General features: G+C 45.3%; 1 protein-coding gene across 1 annotated transcript; it reads left to right on the forward strand.

The window, feature by feature from the left end:
- The first annotated feature begins 4,385 nt into the window (after positions 1 to 4,385).
- LOC111874243 lies at positions 4,386 to 10,542 on the forward strand. Its single transcript, XM_023869578.2, has 2 exons — positions 4,386 to 4,576; positions 6,850 to 10,542. The coding sequence occupies exon 2, from the start codon at positions 6,851 to 6,853 to the stop codon at positions 7,619 to 7,621; it is 771 nt and encodes a 256-aa protein (XP_023725346.1). The 5' UTR covers positions 4,386 to 4,576; position 6,850; the 3' UTR covers positions 7,622 to 10,542.
- Positions 10,543 to 12,645: the final 2,103 nt, after the last annotated feature.

Raw genomic sequence — 12,645 nt, forward strand, 5'->3', positions numbered from 1 at the left:
GAAACATATCTTCAGCAAAAGAAAACAATTGGGCCTGAAAACTCGGCAATTGTACTGGATAATCGGACGAAGATCACAACTATCTCTTAATAGCAAACTCCTACTCTACAAGGCAATACTCAAACCTATATGGACGTATGGAATATCACTGTGGGGAACAGCCAGCAATTCAAACCTGGAAATACTACAACGATTTCAGAACAAGATTCTCAGAGAAATAGTTGATGCGCCCTGGTATGTGCCCAATACAGTGTTACATAAGGACTTAAGTGTATCTACAGTGCGAGAAGAAATTAAAAAGTGTAGTGCTAAGTACAGTCGGAGACTACAAGCACATCCAAACGAACTCGCAGCCTCACTACTAACCCATGAAGATGAAGTTAGGAGATTAAAAAGATTCAAGCCGTCAGACTTATCTGATAGATTTAGCTAGTTTTAAGTGTATACATGCCACAAATCTTAAGGCATCTACTGGGATAGCCTTATTAACACTGTTAATGACATAGTTACCTCAGTCACCAAAAGTGCTCATTGTCCTTAATTGGACAGATTGTATGAATCTATCTCAAAAAAAATATTCTACGACTTGGTTTATAGCTGCAGAAAAATCGCATTTATTTATTCACTTTTCAATTTCTATTGACAAAAGACACCGTGGTCTCGAACCCGATACCGTCCCAATACCACACCAATGTATTGCCCACGTAGCACCAGATCTATACAAATTTGTTACCTTCACCTTCCTCATATAGTACGACTTGCTTCCTACATGCACAAATTTCTTAAATTTTTTCCTCACAAAACTAGTCATGTCTTCGAACCANACGTATCTCCTAAACCATGTGCCAGTGCCTTGCCACAGGACCGCCACGGTTATGACAACTATTCGCCTTCGTCTTCCACATATCCTACCGCTTCGTTTCTATGTTTACAAAAATCCTCTTTACTTCCTGCTTCGTTTCAAGCAATTTTACGACTGACGGTTGGCCAGTCACTTTCTCTTAATTTAGAGCCCATTCAGACGCTCATGTCCAGATCTTAGTCCTGAAGTAAGCGTCACTGTTTGGCCTTTAATAGGAATCATTTCTGATGACGAGAGGGGTCTATCCGTTCTCACTCCCTATATTTCCGTCCTTCCTCATTTAAATTACTTGTCACGACCTCTACAACTACACATATATACTGCAAATGGCTTTATTGGCAATATATATATAATCGAATTTCGATTTCCACGAATAAAATATAGTGACTAGCCCCACCACATAAGAAAGCCACGAGCCGCCACTGGTGATCAGTGAAAAGACGCTTCAACGGTTACAGCAAAAGGCTGTAAACAGATTATCTGGCAATCACTCCCCACCCCACCCCGATAAAGACTCGTGGTTTTTTCAGACGGTGCCCTGTATCTCCTTTTTTCTATGGTGAAAGTCGATACCAGACATGTATTAGTACACTAGCTTGTTAGGTCGAGGGCACGGGAAGGAAACTGGCAACCGAAACGCAACCGCAATTTCCGAGAATTGTTATCAGCCTGAGTTGAACACATGTTACTGAAGGAAACGGCGAAGCAGTTTCCTCAATTTGCGCTGCCCCAGTCTGTAACATGTGTTCAACGATACTCGGAAAATTTTGGTTGCGTTGCGGTTGCCAGTTTCCTTCGTTTGCCCTCGGCCTTAGCGTTCATATCCAGTGAGAATGTAATATGGAAGCGGCCATACTTCCGCTTGCCCGAAGGTAAACACCGCATAACTCATGATCATTGTTTGCGAGTGAGGTTAAACAAATAAGATATGGTGACCATGTAAACATGGCGAGCGCCTGACGTCAGCCGTTACATCACTGACCAGCGCCCGGCTGCTGAGCTCCAGTCACTTGATGTACAAATGAATTGCGGCTTGCCTGTACATTGCGGGGTAGCAGTGCTGAACAGACATTTGCGTGTTTAAGAGCCTGCTTGTGACATGGCTCGTTTGGATTCTGTAACATTGGACATAGCGTCGAAAAGAAAATTTCCAGTGTGTCTGTAGCGATTCGAAGACAGTTTAGCTCAGAAGCCATTTGCAAAAATGTCTTATATAGAGAAAGTTGATATGTAAGCGAAATCGTTAACTACACGTACATGAGAGCCGAACCCTACTTGAGAAGCGGCCAGTCGCCCAGTCCCAACATTTTATGGAACCCGAATGTTCATAACCGCCGATTGTCTAGAAAATGTGGGAGCCTCGACGTCTCACAACCCTATGGGCCTCCACGACCTATTACAGGGATAGCTTCACCATCTTTACAAAGCTGTTGAGACGTGTTTAAGGCAAAGAGGCTGAAACAGGTTACTTCTTGTACCTGAACACTTACACATTGCCACTCCCTGCGACGCTTGTGCCACGGTGCAAATTGGTATGCACCACGTCTGGCCTCACTGGCAGTGGCAGGTGCGAATTCGGTAGGAGCGCGTGACCTCTTTACGAGGTCCTACCGCTCCGCGCGAAAGTTGGCAACCCGCGCCACTTTCAAGCACTCAGGGCCGGCCGGACACAGTTCGCAGCTGTTTGAAGGCTCACTGAAGGCCATAAACTCGCTGAGTACTGCTCTGTGAGAGGTGATGCAGTGCATTCTGGTAGAATCTTAGCGACGCTTTGGAGGAGATCCCTGCCTTCATGTATCGGCTTGGCTTACCAAACAATCAGCAATCCCCCCCAAAATAAGCGAACTTCTACCAGACTACACGGCGTCACATCCCAAAACACTGCCGTGACGGCCTCAAATCTCTGGTTATTTAGGAACAGTTTGGGTTTCTCTTTTGTATAAATCCGCAATCTCTCTAGGTGAAAGTAGTCCCTATGTTTAACTAACTAAACACCACGCCATGAAGGCGTATGGGGGAGCGGATGTATAGATCCACATTTTCTTGACCTCGGCACTAGTTGGAAGTGAGGGGTCAGGTTCACGCCCTTGCCGCTTTACACCCGGTACCCGTTGAATAGGAGGCTGGGTGGGCCTCATAACCGGTCTGGACTCCGTGGAAAAAATTCTTGACCCTACCTGGACTCGAATTCCGACCACTCGGTCGTGCAGCCCGTAGCCAGTCGCTATACCGACTAAGTTACACTTCTTTCTGATGGATCTATGCAAATGTAATGGCTAAGTTAGCAGGCCTGCGAAGCACTTTTTAAGTACCCTGGCACGACAGTCTGACGTGTCCACACACACAGCAAAACGTCAGCAATTCGGACCAGCTGCACGCGGACGGCGCACTTTCCATTTATTTAGATTAAGCAGGAGGAAGAGTCGAGCCAGTAGGGGCCTGGGTGGATAAACGCAGGTAAGAATGGAACGACACGTTTCGAGAATGACAGAAGGTAGAATTGTTAGGCGTCGTCAGGGGTAACTCCACAGAAAAGGGAAAAAGCCCAGCAAGACATCGTAAGCGATAGAAAGACTTCCTTTCTTTCTCTCTGTGTGAAGATGTGGCCAGCCTAATTACGAGGAAGAAGAAGATTTTTAAAGTCTAACACATCAATTAAAGTTTATTCTCTTGCAAACTTAGTGTCCTATTTGATTTGAATTCTTTGTTTGGTTTCGTTTCCTATTTATTTTCATACCCCCGATGAGGTCATTGCATTTTTAAGTTGACCTAATCTTTCCAGTCGCACTATGGCCTTGGCGTCGACTCAGCCTCTAACAGAAATGAGTAGCAGGAATCTTCCCGGGGGTTAAGGTCGGCCGGCGCGTAAGGCAGACGACCTTACCGCCATCTGTGAGCCGATTGTGTAGAAAATGTGGGGGGGGGGGGGGACGGCGTGTTACCTTTCACATTTTCATACAGTTTTCTATTCAGAATTACTGGATTTTTGGACTCATACGTACACACCAACGTCAGAACCTTTTTCATATATTTACACAATATTTGCCCTCAAGCAACATCTGAATTACCATGCTTTTCTGGATTGCAAATAAATTTCCTTGTACCCGCATCAGGAAAGCGGTAAGGGTCAGCCGACGTTTCGATGGATCATATGACCTCCATCTTCAGGATCAAAGAGTAAGCTAAGCTGTTAGCATTTTACCGGACTACAAGGCGTTACATCTATGAAGATAGAACTCTTCATAGTGACCGCTGTGAGAACCTCGGATCTGGCAAAGAACTGATTGATAAGCTTTCTAGAAAACAATATAACGCTAACTGCAAGAACGCTTGTTGAAGTGCACAAGCCGCCACTGCTCACATTTCTCTGTTAATATATAGAATAGACAGAAATAGAGATTGCATATCCACGACTGTAACAAGCGGACTGGTTGGTTTCTTATGGTCTATGACGTCATCTTGTGACATCACTCGCGTATTTTGGGACCCTGACACACTTCGCGAGCGGAAAGCATTCTCTGTCGCTGTTGCTCGCGGACTGTTGACAGCGCTCGTCTCTCTCTGTCCTAGCGACGCCATTGGACGCGCCCCGCGTGTTTACATTCCGGCCAGGCAAAACGTGTGGCCCGCATTAAGGTAACTTCACTTGGAGACGCACTGGACTTGCAGGAGGGGCGGAGGTCTTGCAGAAAGTAGTGTAGTGCTGATTGTGAGGTTAGTACTGTGCCTTGTAGCTTAAGCGGTTTGCTATAATTGCTGTTCTTATCACGGACATCCATTTCCTATCACTGCCTTTGTTGCAGCACCTCTTCCTTTGAGTAAATTCTGCCTCTGTGTTAAGACATTTTGATGCGTTGGTAAGGCAGTGCCGGGGCTCAGATGGTTAGGTCGCCGGCTTCCAGCCGTGGAGGCCCGAGTTCAACCCCAGTGTACAGTACATGCTGGAATAGTGGTGCTCAGAGCAATACTGATCCACGGTTTCCCCTGCCCTGCTGAGTGTTGAGGGACTGGTACAGTACAATCCGCACTGCGTTGCCTGTACCTTGCGGTCAGTTAAATGCGCGCCTGGATACAAGCGGGCAGGGCATGATGTTTTGCGAGAAGACTAGTACAGCGTATTTGCGCATTCTATGCTTATTGTGCCTTTTTGTTTGTGTGGGAAGCCAAGTATATGGACGCCAGTCGACGGCGTATAAAACTATATTCTACGCAGTGTTTCAGAAGTTGAAAGGTAATAGTGTGTTGTCATAATGATGATATCATTATATTATTATTATTATTATGGGAGCCGGGATAGCGCAGTCGGTATAGTGGTTGCTTACGGGCTGGACGACCGAGGGGTCGGAGTTCGAGTCCTGGTAGGGCAAAGAATTTTTTCTTCACGTCCACACCGGCTCTGGGACCCACCCAGCGTCCTATCCAATGGGTACGGGGGCTCTTTCCCCAGGGGCAAAGCGGCAGGGGCGTGAAGCTGACCACTCATCTCCAACTAGTGCCGAGGTCAAGAAAATGTGGATCTATACATCCACTCCCACATACGCCTTAATGGAGTTGTGCCTAATTAGTTAAGCACAGATACAATTTTACCTTATTATTATTATAAAAAGGTGAAGATATAGCCCTGTAACAGGCCGTGGAGTCCCTTAGGGTTATGAGACGTCGAGCCTCTCACATTTTCTAGACAATCTGCTCACAGATGGCGGTGAGGTCAGCCTTAAGCGCCGGCCGCCTTTTACCCCCAGGAAGATTCCTGAGTCGACGCCAAGGCCACAGTGTGGCTGGAAAGTTTATGTAAATTTATTATTATTATTGATAACAGTGTCATCATCTGTCAGCACTGTCTCTGCTAGAGCTGCCAAAGGGTACAAATTAACCACTCTTCAGTTGGCGAAGTGCACAACGTGTGGGTGGAGTTTTACCTCCAAGTTCTGTACACTTCTTCATGTAGTAGCTCAGGGGAAACATTATTATTCAGTTGGAGATTCAATACGGTTCGAATGATTTGTNGGTTCCGAAATTTGCGACGTAGAACAGCAGAAATACTCATTTGAATAATCTGAGGCGCGCATGCGTGTAGAGGCTTGTTGCACAAAACCGTCAATCATCAGGCCCGAATGTACTAGCCCAGCGCTAGTTTGTGTTCGTTCCGGGAAGTAGGAGACAGATTAAAAAAAAATGTAATTCGCGTGACTGCTTGTCACTGTACCCCCCCCCCATCAAATTTAATAAGAGGTGAGTGAAGTGAATTTGGAGTTGTGCCCAAGCGTTCTTTCCCAAAACAAGCCTTACGGTATGAAACTTCATCATCAAGGGATTCGATTCGCGGAGTGTAGCGGCAGAAGCCGCCTCCGGGTTCAGTAACTCCGCGTTATCAGTTGCGGGTGGACTGTCGCTAGTGATGAAACAGACGCAACTCTCAGAAGCGTTTCCGTTAAGAGAAGTACACTCTGCGGCAGATCCTCCTCGACTTCTGTGTTCCTGTTTCTGATGCTCTTTTAGTTGCTTATTTAAAGATTCTGGCAGTATAAAGACTGTAGCGTCGATGAGGTAAATCTCTCCCTGTAACAGGCCGTGGAAACCCATAAGGTTGCGAGACGTCGAGGCTCTCACATTTTCTGGACAGTCAGCTCATAGATGGCGGTGAGGTTGTCAGCCTTACGCCCCGGCCACCCTTTAACCCCAGGGAGATTTTTGGTACTCATTTCTGTTAAGAGGCTGAGTCGATAATCGAATGGTTAAAGAATGTGGAGCAGCTGCTGGAATGAGAATTGGCAGGGGAAACCAAAGTAGTCCGAGAGATCTCTCCCCAGTGCCACTCTGTCCACCACAAATCCCACATGACCTGGGTTCGAACCCGGGCCGCCGTTGGGACTAACCACCTGAGTTATGGCGGGGTCCCGTTCTTCCTCTCATATCAACACTCTCCAAGGCACCGTGTCATCACCACCAGTATCATCGCCCCTCACAGATGTCACTCCTTGCAACAGGATGCCCAAGGTGAAATCCGACAAGCGCGGGGCGGACGCCGAGGACAAGAACGGCGCCGCGAACGATGAGAAGAAGACGTCAAGGTGGGCGGGCGGACAGCTGTTCGGCAGCGAGACGACCGAGACAACGTTCCAGGGCGCAGGGTTCAAGGACAAGGACAAGGCGCTGGAAACGCTGCAGTTGCTGGAGGGCCGTGACGTCACGTTCCAGTTCCAGATTATCAACTCCATGTTCCACCGCGCGAAAGTCATCCACAAGCGCACGAAAGACCCGGAGAAGTTGCGCAACCTGTCCGAGGCGATCGAGACATTCGAGAACTGGCTGAATGAGTATCGCTCGCGCAGCCGCGCAAAGGAGAACCTCGGGTACCTGCCGCTCGACGTGGTCGAGGCCTTCCAGCCCCTGGCCGACAGGTACGGCGTCAAGACGGAGGTGCCCGGCGTCCATATCAGCTTCCTCAAGGCCTACCGCGAGGCCGACGGCGACCTGAAGAAGCTTCGCGTGCTAAAGGTGAACCCCGATGATGAGAAGTCCATCACTTGGGACGTCCACCGCAACAAGTACCTGAAACCCCTCGTGGACCGCGTCAAGGGAGATGACGCGCCCCGTCTGTACCTCACAGAGGAAAAGGTGCGGGGTGTGCCGACCAAGGAGCACGTGGAGCTGGTCATGTGGGGCTACAGCCCCGAGGTCACCAAGCTCAAGAAGACCATCCCACAGGTGAAGGACCTGGAAGGAAAGGACCTCAACGGACTGCTTCCCTCGGAGTGAAACTGAGGCACACTCACACCGCCCCCGGCACTTGAACTGCCTGTGAAAACAAAAGTAACAGCTCCAAGCCAAAAACTGAAGTTTTGGTTTCAAGGGACCAAAATGTATGTAAATGCTAGGTTTCTATTTCATTTGTAGTTTATACCCACGAGGTCCAAGTTTCAGTTCACCGCCTTGGCGATAGTAACTGGGATTTACTAGTGTTTTCTCAGACACCATCAGTGCCTTTTGAAACTGGAGAAACAATTCACTGTTCTTTGTTTTCCTCAGTTCCTCCTAACGGCGTGAAAGTCACAGTAAGCTTGCTGAAGCCAGAGTAGTATCAGACCCCAGTCTGCTGCCCCCAGCCATGTTGTGTGCCGGCTACATTTCTGCAATGTCAAGTCAGAAGGTGACCTCTATGTGCTTGATTAAGCACCACGCCATGAAGACGTGTGCGGGGGAGTGCAAGTATAGCTCCAGCATTTTTAATCTTGGCATTGGGCTAAGGTGAATGGCCAGTTTGACGCCCCGGCCGCTTTAATCAAGGCCCTTGTACAATTAGATAGTCTAGGTGTGTCTCAGAGATTGTCTGAATGCAGCGGTGAAGACAATTCTCTGCCCCTGCCGGGAACTGAACCCTGATTGTGAGGCTGTTAGCCCGTAGTTCAGTCACTGCACTGACTGATTTACCAATTGTGTAATGGCACATTTATATATCATCAATATAATTAAAAGCAGTGATCACAATTTTTGATTCCTTCAAAAAGGAATCACTGAAGTTGAAAGCACGGTTTTCGTGTGTTTGTTGTGGGGCATGATGGAGTACTCTTAAGTGAACATGCTTCACAGTTCCAAGCAATAGAACAGTGTAATTTTGGGTCAGTTAACATTGCCTTTAGTTCTGCTCCTTAGTGGTGATTCAGGAGCTGTGCACAATTTCTGTTCTGTTGCAGTCATCACCATATTGGCTTGGTTAAGTCAGCCAGCAGAGACTTGACTACGGGCTGTAAGGCTGTAGGGGCAGGGCTCCACAGCTTGAGGTCCATGCAGCCTCCTGTCTGATGCATACCACAATTCTTTCCTAGGCATTAAGTCAGCTGAACATTAATTTCCGTGTAGTGCTGAGGTCAAGAATGCCAGGAGCTTAACCTCATTCCCACTGAATTCATGGTGTGACATAGGAATATTAGCTTTTTTGTCGCTGTCATCAAGAGTGATGTAGAGATAATGATGAATGTGCTTGTATTTGTATTCCTATAGCAGTGAGGGTCAGTACTGTGTCTTCTGGGATGCGATGCCATGTATATGGGTAGGTATGTTGGAGTGTAGCATGGCCATCTGGAGTAAAGGCCTTCAACCCCGAACACGGAGCCAATGCATTCCTGTGAAACGTTGGTTGGTATCATACAGCACGGTGTCATGTCCCACAAGCCCACGATCCTAATGTTTCTCCTGAAACAAAAGTGATACCTTTACTGCAAGTTTGAACACAGCAGACTGGATGAGATATTTCTCATTATGTGAGTCTCACATTGAATAATTTGTAGTTATGCTACTGATGAATATGATTTGGAAGGTGTTGCGAAACAGTTTGTTGTGGGGCGATTCAAAATTATTACACCAGTATCTGTATGGAGTGACTGAGGAAACCACATCTCCCACTCGACACTAAAGAGCAGGAGTGTTCCTGAGGGTGTTGTAACTGTTGCTAACCTCACACTGTACTGTCTTGTATTCTGTGGAAGAGACTGATGTGGGTCTCAGACGGATAGTCTCTTGCTGTTGCAGAAGTTGATGGAACATCTGCAAGCAGATGTGTTCGATCTATATAAGATATGTGAACACAAGTTAACTAATTATATGATAATTTATGTATACATTATATGGTAAATTAAGCTAATTCATAAACATGTGAACTGTCTTAGGAAAAAGAAAATGTAACATCACTGAATACAGGGATGGTCCTGAACAGTGGAGCCTGAATGCGATGTGCATCCAAAAGTAACAGGGGAAATGGTATGTAATTTAGTGCCCTCAGGTTAACTGGTTAGGTTTTTGTATCTAATGTACACGTATCTCTTTAGGTTATGTAATGGTCCTGTTAAATAACAGTACATATTCAATATGAGTGTCATTTCATTTGTTTATATTTTTTGTGTGATTCCTCTTTGTGTTCTGTTCATTTTTGAAGTTTCATAAAGAATTTGAATTAAAAAAACACTTCCAGTTACAAAGTGAAGATTACTGTGGTACATATTCAATATGTATCATTTCATTTTTCTTTTCATTTTTAAAGTTTTGTCGAGAATTTGATTATAAGAAACCACTGTTCCAGTTACAGAGTGAAGATTACTGTTGTCTGGGTAGTTTACGGTGTTGCAGGATTTAAATTGTGGGTTTTGGAACTACACATTTTTATTTGTGTTTTTGAGGAATAATTTGGTTAATTTAATGTATATGGAAATACATAAATATGATTGAAATGTTATATATAATTTATGTGAATATACAATGAAGCTGTTCCTGTTAATGACTGATACTTAATGTAAATGCTGTGAATTAACATTAATGTAAATTGAACGCTGTGTTTTTATTTATGATAACACCCGTGATGTGAGAATAGTTGAAATGCTTCAAGTATTTCCCATAAGTACATGATTTTACCTTACATTCGCTTAGTGTGTTACTTCATCATTTTAAATGAAGCATTGTACTTTGGCTTGACATCAGCACAAGCTTGTGTCCAGTTATAGTTTATTATATGCAGTAATTTAGCATTAATAAATTTAACCTTGTTGATCATCAGGTGAAAGAGCTGTTACGTATATTGTAAATACTTGCAAGAATGTTTACAATTGTGGTGTAATGTGCTGAAATAACAGACAGTCCCAGTTTTGGCAGAATGTATATGACCAGTGAATTCAAAACATGTAGATAAATTACTGTGTACATTTAATGATATTTAGTGATATATGTATACATTATCGTGACCGCATGGTCTAACACATAAACTGTCTTCACACGCTTGAATGCTGGGATTGTGGGTTTGCATCCCACTCAAGGTATGGATGTCTATATTGTGTACGTTTATTCTGTTGTTCAGTGTGTAGATGGCGGCTTTGCGAAGGGCTGATCCACTATCCGAGGAATTCTATCAACTGTATACATTATGATACTGAAAAAAGCTGCCAAGGCCCAACAGAGGGTTGTAGAGCGATAATAGTAATAATAATGTATACATTATCATAGGTAAAAGGTAAAGTCACCGTGCTTAACTAATTAAGAACGACATAGAGAAGAGAAAGTTCTTGAGCCTACCGAAAGTCAAACTCTGACCCCTCGGCTGGCCAGCCCATAGCAAGTCGCTGTAGCCACTGCACTATCCCGGCACCTACATTGTTACAGGCATGGGTACCATAGAAAAGTCTGTAGGCCCATTTGCTTTTCCGTATGGCAGCATAAACATGTGAATTGTGTAGGAACGTGTTGCAACTAGAGGGGCTATAGTGAACCGTTTGGAGGTGGGTGCCTCAGGTGCAGAGGTATATACCATTAAACAATTACACATAGCCCATAACGGGTGGTGAACTCTCAGCTTCCTAAAGATGCTTGGAATTTACCGACTAGCTTTACAACTATCAGCTTCTCGAGAAGGACCTCTCTTGAAGCTGTTGGTTACGAATGTATTCAACAAACCACTCAGTTGTATTAAGTAGTTTCTAGTCGCAGACAGCCAAGAAGGGGTGGTGTTCCAGCTTGGGGGTTGGGCGTGGGACTTAATTCGCCGTAAACAATAGGCTTGTTACAAAAGGTCACAAAGGGCCTCGTGCTTGAATGACTTCTTTGGATAAATGATCTAAGCTAAGGAAAATGGACACTAGATTCGCCATAGCTCAAGCAGTTTATTCTTGTAAGATTTGAGGCATTCACGGCGCTGACTATGAAGAAAGCAGTCTTCTGGGATTTGGCACCGTGTATATGTGGTGTTAACCGACGTTTCGGAGGAACGTATCGCCTCCATCTTCAGGGTAGAAGAAAAAATATAAGAAATCTGCAAGCGAAGAGACCGTGAGAACCGGTAAAAGCAGACTGTGGGACCACAGATTTCTTATATTTTTTCTTCTACCCTGAAGATGGAGGCGATACGTTCCTCCGAAACGTCGGCTAACCACACATACACGGTGCCAAATCCCAGAAGACTGCTTTCTTCTTTCAGTTTATTCTTGGCTTCCCACTGCGGCGGCCCGGGTGTGGTGAAGTGGGATTTGTGGTGGACAAAGTGGCGCTCGGCAGGTTTTCTCCGAGTACTTCGGTTTCCCCTGCCAATCTTCATTCCACCAAATTTTCCATCATAATCACTTAGGACAGGTACAATAGGCCAATGAGTGGAAGCGAATAAAAAAACCAACAGGAGATTTAAGGAGTGTAACAGTAACCTTAAGTAGAACTAGGGACTGGATAAGTTGGAATGTTATACGGTAAACAGATTCTCGCCATGAAAGTCGTGCCTATATCTGCTCAAAGCTTGAGAAGCTACTTCCTACAAGCGTCGCAACGAGCGCTACATTCCTCGGCACACTAGTGCCATCTGCTACTCAAAGGTGCACATGATTTGCGGCGACTGATCGTGTCATTAGTGCTGTAAGATTTTATTTATATATAACTTGGTTACCTATGAAGGATGGTATCATAGTTTTTAACGTTATAAAACTTTATTAACTCTAATAATACAGATGATTTTGAAAGTACGCTAGAAGTTACGTCTATAGCCGTGAAACAGACCTCTCGCCAGAACAACACTCACTTTCCGTCCCTTTGGAACTATGACTGACATGGCGCTTATATCGTGCGACCTATTCGCCACCCTGCGGCCGATGCAGGAAGTATGGCCGGAGCGGCCACAAGATGGGACACTTCGAGGCATCTGGTGGGAAAGTGTTTAACGACGTAGAAGAGTGATTCATTGCATATGAGACTTTAGCACCTTTGACCCCTTTGACTGCCAAGGATCTGAATTACCAAAACTCAACCGAACGTATACT

This window comes from Cryptotermes secundus, unplaced genomic scaffold (assembly GCF_002891405.2).
Source record: "Cryptotermes secundus unplaced genomic scaffold, Csec_1.0 scaffold47, whole genome shotgun sequence".
NCBI classification, from domain to species: Eukaryota; Metazoa; Arthropoda; class Insecta; order Blattodea; family Kalotermitidae; genus Cryptotermes; species Cryptotermes secundus.

Bases quoted from the DNA above. Each gene is read 5' to 3' on its own strand.
- LOC111874243 (XM_023869578.2), top strand. From the start codon at position 6,851: ATGCCCAAGGTGAAATCCGACAAGCGCGGGGCGGACGCCGAGGACAAG.